This window comes from Gavialis gangeticus, unplaced genomic scaffold (genome assembly GCF_001723915.1).
Source record: "Gavialis gangeticus isolate Ggan-Ray unplaced genomic scaffold, GavGan_comp1, whole genome shotgun sequence".
NCBI lineage: Eukaryota > Metazoa > Chordata > Crocodylia > Gavialidae > Gavialis > Gavialis gangeticus.
The window spans coordinates 26,754,473-26,768,896 of record NW_017729011.1 but is presented as its reverse complement, the minus strand read 5'-3'; the positions used below and the strand labels follow the sequence as shown (position 1 = coordinate 26,768,896).

Genomic DNA, 14,424 nt, shown 5'->3' with positions numbered 1-14,424 from the left:
CACTGTTATGGGGGGACCCTGGCTCTTGAACAAAACAACTAGTGGGGTTGAAGTTTAACCATGCCTACTGTACCATGGTACCGTAATTATTGCTATGGATTGCAACTTTAAATTAAACAAAACCAAAGTGGTCAGGGTCAGTGGTCTATCTGCGCTCCCTTCTAGGCAAAGCTAGAACTGTAAGCTGCAAACATTATTGTTCTTGTGAACTAGCCCTCTTACTGTATCACACCAAAATGGGTATTTTCAAGGTACTAAAAATATGAAAGTTAAATACGAAAGCCAAGAAATGCCCATGTCATTCTGTTAGATGTGTAGTGAGAGAATTTTAAAAAAGGTATTTCCTATAATACCCTGTGCACCCATCTCTGAATCTGTCCCCTGCATTGTGCATAGGACCAAAGCCTGCTTTAGGAATTGTGATGTGGTAGTGGTGGGAGTGAGGGTCACCTTTCGCATTGCATGAACACTTGTCTTCAGTATCACCAATCTGGTCATGCTCAGCTCGTGAGTCGGCTCTAGCCTGGCTTTCACTTTTATCATGCTGAAACTACAAGAATCCTTCCCTTGACTTACTGCTCTGCCACAGCTGTTTTTCTCTTGTGATCCTGTCAGTTGCTCTCCCCTCTCATTGCCTTCATTTTCAAGACCCTGGACAGCCCTTCTCTCACCCTCTTCCTCATGTCACATCATATAAACAAGTTAACTCCACTCTGACCAGCCAATGATTTGAGCCTCCACTGTACACTTCTTACATCTTCAAGCAAGTATCTTTTTTCCCTCTCCCATGCTGCCTTTCACAGGAGGAATCCTCCATAAACAGATGCAAAGTTAACTACTTCACTTTTCTTCTGCTGTCATGTTTGCAAAAAGCTTCAGAACAGTTAGGCAGTACCTTGCTGATCCCCATTGTTTCCCTGTCTCTCCCCTTTGTCAACCTGTGAGATGTCTAATTTTCTTTACCGATCCTCTTTGGAACAGGAAGAGTTCTTTTGCTCCATGTCTGTATATACCTTGCACAATGGGGTCTTGAGCTACAGTCAGGGGTTTTAAAGGCTATGGATTATCCAAAAAGAAAGTAGATAAACCTGCATTAAGCATTATACTAGTCACTTGGGCATGAACACTTCCCTTGCTTGACCCTGGAAAGCTTGCTTTTACACAAACCAAAACAAGGAATGGGGGAGGTGGGCAGCAAAGAACACTGAGATTTCTCTCAGATGTTATTGTGAAACGAAGGGGAGCATAGCACTAAGTTATACTTGGCAGAATGCAATGCATCATATGTTTCATCTAATACCTGCTCACCATCACTGGCTTGGGCAAACATTTTTAGCTATTTCACTTGTAGTTCCACCCATCTTATTTTTGCCTTCACCAATACCTTTATACAAAAAGTGTGCTGTAATAAAAGCAAATCACTTACCAATGTCACAAGTGCACCATCACAAGACTCATACAGATTGCTGGGGTGGCAAATAGGTCTACATCCCATTTTCACTGACAGACTTGGAAGCTCACTACTTGGCCACTGTTTACTTGTATGTGAAATCACATGCTGCTTTCCTGAAGAAACTCCAGGAACCTAAAAAAAATGTGATGGCTGCTGAGAAAGGAAGAAAAGTGGTAAGACAACATAATGATCCACAAATTGCATCTTTACCAAAACCACCTGAAATGAAGGCTGGTGGATGTAGCCGGGACAAAAAAAGTGTGTACATGCTAGAATTTTTGCTTCTGAACCCAGAGGGAACTTGGAGAATATTAAAGATAATTTTTCTTGAGGAATTTGCTTAGTACAAGCTTAAAGAGCAATGAACATTTTGTGGTTATGGGAAGCAGCTGGCAATCAGCACTACTCAGAAGGAAGTCTTGTCCTTTCACCCTGAAAGGCCAGTGAAATAAGTAAGAGGTACTAGGATTGCAACCATTGCTGCATTGCAGCCCTTTGTACACTTGTGGGCCAACCGTGATTTTTGCAAACTGATATTCATTGTGAAATGTCAGTGCCAGCTTCCTAAACACATACTGTGTACACAGGATATGTCTGTAATGCACAATATCATAGAGTTGAAGACAACACATGCCCTGTGAGTGTGACACCCCTCTCCTCTCCAGTTTCTGGACTTGCAGTAAGAACTGTGACTGTAGCCCAAAATAGCTGTTCTGTCCACTGAAGTTTAGTAAAGGATCAGCGGCAAATATTTTCTGAAGAAACTGCTAAACAGCAAAGCTCTACCACTGTATGTACACAGCTTTGAAAAGCTGTGCTTCCATCTCACCGGGCTCAGAAGGTAGTAGTCAACAGCTCAAAGTCTAGTTGGCAGCTGGTATCAAGTAGAGTGACCCAGGGGTGGGTCCTGGGGCCAGTTTTGTTCAATATTTTCATCAATAACCTAGAACATGGGATGCAGTGCACTCAGCAAGTTTGCAGATGACACCAAGTGGGGGAGGGGAAGAAGTAGTAAATATGCAGGAGGGTACGACTAGGATTCAGAGAGACCTCAACAAGTTGGAGGATTCAATCAAAAGACATCTCATGAGGTTCAACAAGGACACGTGCAAAGTCCTGCACTTAGGAGGGAGCAGTTCCATGTACCGGGGCAGGCTGGGGGGCTGACTGGCTGGGTAGCAGCTCTGCAGAAAAGGACCTGGGGGGACAGGGGACAAGAAGCTGAATGTGAGCCAGCAGTATATCCTTGGTGCCAAGAAAGCCAATGGCATCCTGGGCTGCATTGGTAGGAGTGATGCCAGGAGATCAAGGGAAGTGATTCTTTCCCTCTGTTTGGTACTGGTGATGCCACATCTGGACTCCTGTGCAGTTGTGGGCCCCCACTACAGAAAGGATGTGGACAAGTCAAAGAGAGCCCAGGGGAGGGCAACAAAAATGGTTGTGGGGCTGGGTGACATGACTTGTGAGGAGAGGCCGAGGGAACTGGGCTTATTTAACCTGCAGAAGAGAAAGCCATGGGGGGATTGAATAGCAGCCTTCAGCTCCCTGCAGGGGGGCTGCAAAGAGAAGGGAGCTAGACTGGTCTCAGTGGTGGCAGATGACAGAACAAGGAGCAATGGGCTCAAGTTGGAGGAAGGGGAGTTGAGGCTAGATATCAAGAAAAACTCTCATGAGGGTGGTGAAGCACTAGAACAGATTACCCAGAGAGGTGGGGGAGTCTCCGTCCTTGGAGGTTTTGAAGACCCAGGTAGACAAAGCCTTGGCTGGGATGTAGTTAGGGCTGATCCTGTTCTGAGCAGAGGGTTAGACTAGATGTGACCTCCTGAGCTCCCTTCCAGCCCTCATTTTCTATGATCTCCCCAGATTCTAGGCAAAAGAAACATTTGCTCTAGGTGAAGGAACCTGGCATGACCTTTGGCTTTCCTTCCCCAATGGGTATGAGAAATGCCACAATTGCCCCACCCCTAAAACCCCACATATCTTCAATTTAGAGGATTTGGGGGAGTGGGAATCTAGGACAGACTGTCAACAACTTACACCCTTCCATTATGGCAGCACTAAAATATATTTATACATGTAACCTAAGCTTTGCCTCCACCCAAATTTATCACTCATTTGAAGCTCAACCAGCTTTGCAATACAATGCAACTCCTGTGTTCACCTTTTGCCTTCCATGCGCAGTGAAAATAAGTGCAAATAACAATAACCAAGTGCAATGGAATCACAATATAATGATACAGTGTAACTGATGTTTGTATAGACCTAACAATATTGCTTGGCCCTCAGGGGAAAAGGTTAAATTCTGGAATGCAAATGAGCCACTCAAGGATAGAACGGTTTCAGAAAATTAACGAAGCATGCCACTAGCCAAAGATAAGGGGAAAATTTACTGCTGGAATTGATACTTGCATGGAATTTGAGCATTCTCTTGGTCAGCTCTCACGAAGCAAGGAGTAAAGTACCAGCTGGCTGATTGCAGACAGACCAATTAAGGACCTGTCCAAGTGCTGGGCACCCATGTTTTAGTTCAGTGGTTTTCAACCTTTTCTTATTTGTGGGCCCCTAAACATTTTTGAATGGAGGGGAAGACACCTATTCATTTTAAGTGTGGGTATCTGCATACTTCTGGATTGATCAGTCATCTTTCAAGGACTGATAGTCTGCGGACCCCTGGAGTCTGTGGACCACAGGTTGAAAACTTGAGCCCACTGCTAGAAACACTTCCCAGGTTCCGGTTTTGCTGTTAGCTGAAGTTAACTGACCCTGCGTCCAGACTGAACTCCACTTTGGAGGCAGAGCATAACTCCTGAATTCAGTCTGGACACAGGGTCAGTTAACTGCAGCCAACAGCAAAACCGGAACCTGGGAAGCATTTTAGACAAGTTGTGCATCACTGCATGCCTGCAGCATAGCCTCAGACTGAGTAGTAGCCTCAGTCAAGGCAGAGCAGGAATTCTTTGCCTCCCATTTGGAACGTCATATCAGGGACCCCTTGATTAAGAGTAACCATTTACAGATGTTTTGATAAAACAGCATAGAAAATGCAAGTCTTTAGTGTTTAAATATGTGAATTTATACACTGACACCACTGTTTTGCTCTAGAAGCATTTTAATTTACAAACAGCAATTCCCATTGACTTTATTTATACCATAAAAAAAGCAATTTACAAGCAAGAAACGAAAATTCATCCAAACAAAATAAAGCAGCACTGAAATATTCATGTCACAAATCTAAAACAAAATGAATACAAGAGTAAAATATCATTTGAATAAATATTTTAAAATTCATGCTATAAAATAATCCTTAATGGCAAGTTATTAGTTGTTACAGCATCAGCTTAGCTAGCTTCATTTACTTCATGTGGTGATGAAGTGTGGAGTTGTGAGGTTACCAGTTTATATTGCAAGATAATGACACCAAGTCAAGTCATTCAAACTGTTCAAATACTTATCATGAAAACCGTACAAATAATAAAAGTTATTTAAAAATACCATTTTCTGTTAAGGAAATAAACACTGTTAATGTTGTGCAAGTGAGTTCTAACTCTAATCAGATACACAACCAGAGACTTGCAGGACAAGTCCAAAGGTTGAATTCATAGCATTTGTAAATTGGAGAGAGAGCAGTTTATTTTACCTGCTGTAGCAGCAGCTGCTTATATACGCTTAAGCAAGTCTGCTCAGTTATTGATTCTTTGCTTCACATCCCTGAATAAAAACAGGAACAGAGTTGTCCCTTCTGTTAACATTTTTATGTAAGCTTGCATAACAAAGTCAACATCATTGCAAGGATGGGAGAGTAACACGTTTAGTCTAAAGTTGCATTAAATACAATTATTCTGGCACTTATTAAAAAGATATGTAAGAAAAACCTAATGGATATAAACTTTGAACATTTTGAATGACTTCACTGAACTTCTGATTAAGTCACTGAGTATTATGAAATTTACAATTCATGAACTAAACAGATTCATATAAAGAATTTACACAATTCCCCAAATACTTTCAATATAAAATTTAATAAATAACCCTGACCAGTCTAAAAGCACCATTCAAGGGTAAAACTCCCTTGGAAAATAGATTAGGTGTTGCATATTTGAGTCCCTTTCAATGGTTTCATGTGAAACCCTTTCAGAAAAATCACAATAAAATAATCACAGTAAACTAATATAAACAATTAAAATAAGATACTTCTTTTTTAAAGGTAAAGCTCATTCATATCAATCTTTTCCCAGCCCTTGATTTTATTCTTGCTATTCTTCCCATAATTCAGCCTAACAGTTATAGCAGGCCTTATCATTTCAGCTAGAAATAAACTGAAGGCTTCAGTATAAAAACACGTTTATTCGTGTTTGGGAAGATAAAAATATTGAAAACTATCAATTTAGGTCTACAGTATATTCTGCTGAACAGTGAATAGACAGTATCCTTTATGCTATTAAAAGAATTCACACTAAAATGCAAAACCAATCATGAGGCGCTCCGTTGACCAAAACTGAACTTCTGAGACACTACACTTATTTACAAAGTTATTTTCTAAATGTATTTACAACTTTAATAGAAAGTATATGGAAGATAAGTGATTAGGAAAACTAAAATAACTGTTTAAAACCAGAAACATTAGCAAAAGTATAAAATTCTTTGTCTTCACAGTTTGTAATAATAGGTTTAACATCTAGAGGAAAGGACACTGTCACTGTTTTCACATTTGTCTATGTAAATTAAAAAGGTAGATCAAGAAGAGACTCAATTATGAACTAGCCTATAATGATTTCATGATGTATTTTACTGTCAAATATTTCTTCACATATCACTTATTTTATTGACTTCTGCATTTATTGTAAATGAAATGTTTAACAGTTCTGTGCTAACTTAAAACTGTACAGAAACAGGTACTGTACAGTACTTTCAAAACTTATTTAAAATAACACAGCATACTTTGCCTTGGTGGACTTGTGAAATGAACTTCAATTTGATAATGCTTTATGTTTCATGGTAATGTTAATCCTGGCATACCATCATGTGACAAGGCACAATTTAATTGCTGCTGCCAGACTTGAAGTTCACTTTCTACCAGTCACACTTTGCAAGAAGTATAAATATAATGCTCAATGATGTTCTATGCTTACTTAAATGTATGCATCCTGTGAAGCACTGCTCAACTTTACAGTACTGTGTTATGGCTTGATAATTCTTAACACTGCTAGCAGTGGAAAAGGTAAATATTATACCAACATGAATGGGAGCAAGTGGAACTTACAAACTGCTAAATAATGATATTGTAGAAAAATGATCATTTCCTGCCCCTTAACAGTCCCATTACAATGTTTGAACCTGAACCTGTACAATCAAAGTGATGTATATTTGTCAGAGACAATTTTGGATAAGTCACTCTTTGGTAAACTCAAACCAGTTTAATAAATTTACAAATACAAAGAACTATATTTAAATAATGTTAAGACTGTGACAGAACAAAAGTCAGGAAATGCAAAAGTTTACAGCCTTTTCCCCTACTATCCTCAACTCATATTACCATGGAAACCAGCCATCCCAAAGGCGTCACAGCACAAGTTTAAGATAAAAGGTCAAGCTTTACTCTGCATTCCTTGGCTTTTGTGCGTCTCAAACTTAATTTTATCAAAACACAATTTTTTGCATTTAAATACTTAAAAACCCATATGTAAGAACAACATCTGAAACACCAACACGTGTTTAAGTGGGTAAACATGTAGAGATCTAACCTCCCCTTGATGCACATGTACGATTTCCATTAGTGGAAACAGGAGCTCTACTGTTGCTTCAGGGAGAGAACAAACCCCTTATTTAGGCAGTTTTAGGAGGAAAAGGCAGATTATATACCCGATTTAACTAAAACTACTCCTATAGAGCAGCTGGGGTTTTATAGTGTAAGTCTGTATTTAGTAACATTAATCCTTATTGCGGACTGTCACAATATTAAGAGCTAGTGTATTTTTATAAAAAAAGTTACTGCACAAATATACCCCAGACTCATGGGGTAAGGGCTTGAAAAATATTTAAAATCCCACAAAAAGCAATTTTTGTTATAGAAGTCCAAAAAGCACTGTAAGCCAGCAAACCTACCTTTTTGCTTTCCTTTAACTTGGAAAACAGCTTCTTTTTTTTTTTTTTTTTTTAATTTCAAGAGATTAAAAGCATAATCGCAGGTACATTTTGGATGTCTGAAAAATGACTAAAAAAATATAGTGCCAAATGTTATAAAGCATAATTCTTGTATATATTTAAAAACTTGTGATCAACACAATTGTTATTTCCATAATTCTGTTGATCAGGCAGAATTCCACCTAGTAGTGTTTGCTAGCTCATGCTTTTGAGGTCTCTTTCAAGCTATAATCTCATTGAAAAGATTTTGTCTTTTTTTTCACTGTTACCATAAGGTTTCACATTTTCTATACTATACTGACCTAAATGATATCAAAGGTAAAGTTAGCACCACATTAAAAAAAAGCATTTGGTAAAAAAGAAAAAAAAAGATTTAGAGTATTTTTAAAGTTATTGGTGGCTTCTTAATGCAGAAAACATTAACCACTGAAATTATAGGGAAGCCATAGTGACTCTGTAATACTCACATATGTAACAACAGACATATTGCTCGCAATTCCCATATAGTATTTTTACAAAAAAGTACAAATTCCAAGTGCTGGCATGTCACTTGGAGCTATAAGTAGGAAGTCAATGTGCACCTGAAACAGCTCTCTGGGAAGAGACCTAATACAACACTGCTTGGAAGTACTGTAGTTTGAACTACAACATCCCTTTTGGGCTAGTATTAATCAACTAAGTGGAGTGATTAAGTTAGATTCAGTTACCTGGTATGTTTCTACAGTACGAAATGAAGGTAGATTCTGAGGCCAGTAAAAACACATTTAAAACCACAATGCTACTTTTGGGTTTGCTAATATAACAATACAGTTCTATAAAAAGGTCAGCACCACAGGTTGTCCAGCTCGTACTCTAGACAACAAACAAAAACCCAAACAATTCAACCATAACTTAATAGATTTATGGCATTTGGTTTACATATCTGTTATAAAGCAAAGCTATTTGCTTTGCTCACTTTTGGACACAACATAATATTTTAATAAAACAAAACCCAAAAAACATTCTTCTAAAATCAAACAAACAAGCAAACATCAACAAAAATCCCAGCAAAGTCCTAAATGCTAGGCAGAGATGAGACTGAAGAGTTGAAAGCCTTGTACGTGGCATACACTTTGACACACGCTTACATTCACCCCATCGAGAGTAGGAAAGTGAAAGCATCTTATTTATATATATTTATATATTTATAAATATATATAAATTGCTAGCTACCAAAAATAGCTATTTAAAAACTAAACAAAATCCATTATGAGGACACATGGAGGGGATGCAAGGGACAATATTCTCTCCCACGTGGTTATGTAACTCTTATTACCAATAACGAGAGTTAAGCACAGTGAGAGAAGATAGAGCCACCTGGTGCATTCAGCACGACTGCCAATCTTTGTGTCTTTCACTCACCGAATTCATGTTTTGCCCAATCAACCTGTAGGAAACATTTTTAGCCAACTCCCCCCTACACACACACACTCTCCTTTATATGATGAGCATCTTCAGGAGTGAAAAATACTCGGCCTTGTTCAAATGGATGGAGAAACATTTATGTAGCTTTCTCCAGAGACCATTTCAACCAGATTTCCAAAAGATCAGGTAAATTAAAAGGCTGATACACTTGTATATAAAATTATTACAGAAGAAAAGTAATGTGCTTTGCTTGGGTTGCACTTAGAACATAGTATTTTAATCAGGTGTGTTGGACATTGTGTGAATTTCCATACTAGAATCCATAGCTTCAGAGGCCGAAGTGTCATTATCTATTTTCTGTTCCACAAATGGTTCTGTTCTTTCTGGAGACTCTACCCGATTTCTCACTTCTGCTACCCCAGGGTGATTCTTTCTCAAATGCTGGTTTAGTGTCCCTTGAAAAGGAAAGCATTTCCCGCAGATCTCACAGCGGAAGGGTTTATCATCTGTGTGGCCACGAATATGATATTCAAGTTGGTCCTTGCGTGTGTATTTCTTCCCACAGAATTTGCACACAAAAGGAGTTATTCCCATGTGTAACCGCATATGTCGATCAAGGCTCCCCTTCTGGTTGAAAGACTTTCCACAGTAAATACAAATTAACCTCTCGTTGTATGGATACCAGTGACCTCTTGCACTTCTTTCCCGTGGACTGTTTTCATATCCTGGATTACTCACTATGGTTTCACTGTCAGCCCCTTGCATCAAGCCCTGAACATCACTGTGCAAGTGTCCAGTGGATACCCGTTTTTGGCGTGCACGACCTCCTCTGAAACAGCTCAGCATAGACCTTGACGGACTAGAATTACTCAGGCTTCCAAAGGTTTCAGATGCACTAGTAGCCTGGGATGAAGTGTGGGAAAATGAATATACATGTTGTAGCACAGACCCATAGGAGCCAACATTTATTGCAACCACCTGCTCTCCGTCTACCATTTCAGTATGGTATCCATCATCACCAAGGGAGGAGCTATCAGAACAACTTGGCCGATCAGATTTCTCCATTTTAACTTTCACCTCTGCAATCTGGCTCTCCCTTACTATCAGATCCCCTTGCTCATGATCGCCTTCAATCTGAATTTCATATTCAGAGACGCTCCCACTGCTTCCTCGATCTGAATGTCCTTCTTCTTGCAGACGATTGCGTAAAGTCTTGCTTGGAGTAGTTTCCATTCTAAGATCGCTACCTGCTGTCGACTGTCGCACCTGAGAGCAATAGGGGGGAGATATTTCAATAGGGTTGGCAAAATAGCTGCTATCTTTAACTCCATTCCGGTTTTCTGGATTTTCTTCAGCACCAACTGTGACAGAGTCGACATCACCAACGCTGATCTTTGAATGGATACTTTCTAGTATCTGTGTGCACTTGTCAATGACGCACTGCATCTGTAGAAAGCTAGCTGCAGTTAGAAAACTAACAACATCCTTCAGCTGCAAAGACATCCTTCCAGTGTAACAAAACGAAAGCAACTGTTCAAAGACATTGGGGTTTTTAATAACTGATATTGATAAGCCACTCATGGTGCTTAATGCTGAATGGTCACGGAAATATGGAGAACTGGCAGCTAGGACAGCCTTATGAGCTCTGAATGGCTGACCCTGAATGTGCACAATGATGTCGCATAGCTTCCCTTGCAGGCGAAGCTCGTTTAACTGGCTCAGAACAGTGCTGCTGTACTCGGGCACGTCAAACTGAATGAAACTGCTGCTGTCCATTTCTACTGCTGTAAAGCGTAATCTGAAAGAAAATAAAGAGATTTACCACTGAGACATTATACATACCCATTATCCATTTAAAAAACAAGAGTATGTATGCCAAAGTAGAGTCATTGGGTTGTTCTGCTTATGAAATCTAGCATAACAAATCAATTAAGCTTTAGCAGCTTTTCTGTCTCCTGCTCACAACTCGGTCCCTGGAATAACTAACAGTTTGGGCCACTGACAATTCAATTGCTCTGGAGTGTCCATCACCAACTTTGAAGTAGTGTCATAACATCAATCTCAACTAGAATGGCAGAACATGAGGCCATCTAGAACCCTATTCATACCAAAGTGCCAGTTACAGCTTTAATTTACAAAGTCTTTGCTAGGCTGCAAAGTAAGAGGCAAAAATCACACAACCACTGCTGGACCACTGTGTCCACATGCCCAAGTCTTATTTTACCAAGTACAGCAAGCTTTTTAAAAGCCTGGCAAAGACAAGAAAGGCCAATGAACTGTTTACTGTATGAGTCTAGAACTTACTGTCTGGAGAGATTTTCAGTTAACACATCTACTATTCAGACATGTAGTATTAATGCACATTGACAGATAAATAACCAACAGATTTCATACTGATAATGAAAGAGTACACTTTCATTATAATTTAATACACTGAAAGGTTCCCTGTTACTGCAACATGGTGACTGATAAGGTAGGTTCTGTAGCATGGGGAAAAATTGTAGTTTTAAACACACACAAATTCCTAGAAGCAATTATATTGACTTAATTGAGAGCACCTAGAGATGTGCTGCAAATATATATTATTGAAATAGTTATTTATTAATAGGTCCATCAACTCCTTTGGCTCATATACAGTGTCTAGTGCAACATATCTATAATATATTTTACTCCCATAGTCATTTCCAGTAGCTTCTCTCCTTGGAAATTAATCACAAAGTTTACACTGAAAATATTAAACTTTGGGAATTAGAACTACAAGGTAAGGAAGTTCCTAGTAAAAGGAAACACTACTCTTACTTTACAGCCAGACCCAGGTATCCAGACAGCTCTAAATGCATATGCTATATGTGCTTCAACGCTCAAAGCAAAGTTCAGTCAGCAGCTACCAGCAAACTGTCAGTCTTTGAGCTTCCTTTTTTTTTGTGGTTTTCAACCTGTCCCTTTTTTGCAGGCTATACATGCATTTGAAATGAACACTACTTGCTTCTGGTCATTTCAGCATCTCATATTTTTGTCTACACAACTGAGGCTTCATTGAGCTGTTCAACAGCTGTTCCCTTCTGAACTCATTTATGGGTCATCAGGTGGCAACAAGTGCAGTTCTGAGTCTGGAAAGTCAAACCTTCTCCTGCTACCTAAGCATTCTCATTTCCTGCAAAATGTCTGGAACTGCAGTTCCAAGAACTCCATGGAAACAAATGCATTTCAAAATGCAGTCTGAAGAGAGTGGCACTTCTGCAATTTTTCACTGCACTGTTATTACTAAAACAACCACAAAAAGAGAAACTTGTTGCCCAATGGTTCCCATTTCAAAAGCTTCCACTGCAGACACTGGGTCTTTCTATCCCAGGACTGCTACTGACCAGAGGTCTAGAGCCCTCAAGTGGCTTTACAGTAATCCCTGCTCTTCAGTTGCTTGATAGTCCAGGTGCATTACATACCCACCACACATGGCTTCTCCAGCTCAGGAAACAGGAATCTCCAGGTCATTCCTTACTGGCGGCACATAGTAGGAGGCATATCAAGATATTTCTACACACTGCTGAATTACCTTGTATTTGTGCCTCAAATTACATGCTGTCAGGATGATATGAAAGATATGAAATTTAAATTACATTATCTGCAACAGATGATGAAAAGCCAAGCACTCTCCTAGAAACCCTTAGAGTTCAGGAGAGGAGAGCAAAGAAACCCCCTAAGAAGAACCCAGGAAAGGGGCGGGCAATTATTTCGAGAGGAGGGCCACTTAACTGAGTTTTGGCAAGCCATCAAGGGCTACATGGCAGGCAGCCAGGGGCAGATAAATATTAATTTTCTAAGTTTTGGGGGGCCTCACGGGCTGGATAGAATGGCCTGGCAGGCTGCACCTGGCCCGCAGGCTGCATTTTGCCCACCTTTGACCCAGGATCTGTCTGTCTTCCTTGTCAGTGGTGCTGCTCCAGACTGTTCCTGCTGCAGACTGCCTTCAGAAGTGGGATGGCTTTAAAAGCAAGATAGGCAACTTCTAAAAATCAGACACAATCCAACTGAAATGAAAATGCAGCGTCTTGTCTTCCTCCACATTTTTCACCGGTCCCTTTGTGTTTGGAAGGAAGTTTTAAATATCAACTCATAGATGAACATAATCATATCAGACCATATAGCAGCTATTCTGTTAGATATTCTAAGTCCTTTCCAAATTTAAGGATATTAATCACAAGTAAGGTATATTTAGCAATGCTAATACAATTATAAAATACCATGATATTTTAGCAACATATACTGGCACAGTATTTTTTTTTTTTTTTTAACTTGCTCGTTTGGGTTTCATTAATTTTGTCCTATATTAGGATAGATGAGCCAATTTTATAATGTTCTTATAGTAGAAAACATGGAGAAAAAAGGGGACCTAGGAAAGGCTTACAAAGCGACTGGATCACTGTATGTAAGTTAAGAGATGATTTCAGATAGCACAGAGTTCTTTAATCTAGCAAACATTTAATGAAACCAAATTCTCAGGAGCTGAAGCTTGACAAATTTGGACAAAGAATAAAAAGCACTTCCTTTTATAAAAGCACTTAATAGTGATTAACTGTTGAAGCATTTAACAGACTTGGTTATTACAGCAGTGACCATCTTTGACCATCATGCAGGAAAAGATTCAACTTTCCAATGGGTAGGACGCACTTTTAGAGGAAGAACTGCTCAGTGGTTAGGGCACTCAAGTAGGAAACCCAGGTTCAATTCTCGGCCAATTCAAACAGGAAGTCTGTGGCAAAACAAGTCAGTTACTTACTATTAGTTCTCCCTTGGTAAAATGAGAATAATAGACCTGCCCTACCTCAAAGATGTGTTCTAAGGATATGGGGGTGTATGTAGATATCAGGGCTGTACAAAGCTTCGGGAGCTGATTTGATTCAGAGGAGATTCGGCCCAATTCAGGAACCGAACTTCTGAATCTAATCGGGAGACCAAGTAAAAGCTCTGAATCAATTTCATAGTTTCATAGTTTCTAGGGTCGGAAGGGACCTGAGCAGATCATCTAATCCGACCCCATGCCATGGCAGGAAATAGTACTGGGGTCAAACGACCCCAGCAAGGTGTTCATCTAACCTCCTCTTAAAAACCCCCAGGGTAGGAGCCTGCACCACTTCTCTTGGAAGTTGGTTCCAGATCCTAGCTGCCCTGACCGTGAAGTAGCGCCTCCTGATTTCTAGCCTAAACCTACCCTCTGCCAGCTTGTGACCGTTATTCCTGGTCACTCCTGGCAGTGCTCGGGGGAATAGTGACTCCCCCAATGCCTGCTGATCTCCCTTGACTAGTTTATAACAGGCCACTAGATCCCCCCTCAGCCTTCTCTTCTGGACGCTGAACAGGTTCAGGTCCCGTAGCCTCTCCTCATAGGCCCTGCCCTGCTGTCCCCTGATCATGCGAGTGGCCCTCCT

General features: G+C 40.0%; 1 protein-coding gene across 1 annotated transcript; it reads right to left on the bottom strand.

The window, feature by feature from the left end:
- Nucleotides 1-4,544: 4,544 nt before the first annotated feature.
- On the bottom strand, nucleotides 4,545-11,768 carry ZBTB34 (zinc finger and BTB domain containing 34). Its single transcript, XM_019510927.1, has one exon. The coding sequence runs from the start codon at nucleotides 10,772-10,774 to the stop codon at nucleotides 9,275-9,277; it is 1,500 nt and encodes a 499-aa protein (XP_019366472.1). The 5' UTR covers nucleotides 10,775-11,768; the 3' UTR covers nucleotides 4,545-9,274.
- Nucleotides 11,769-14,424: the final 2,656 nt, after the last annotated feature.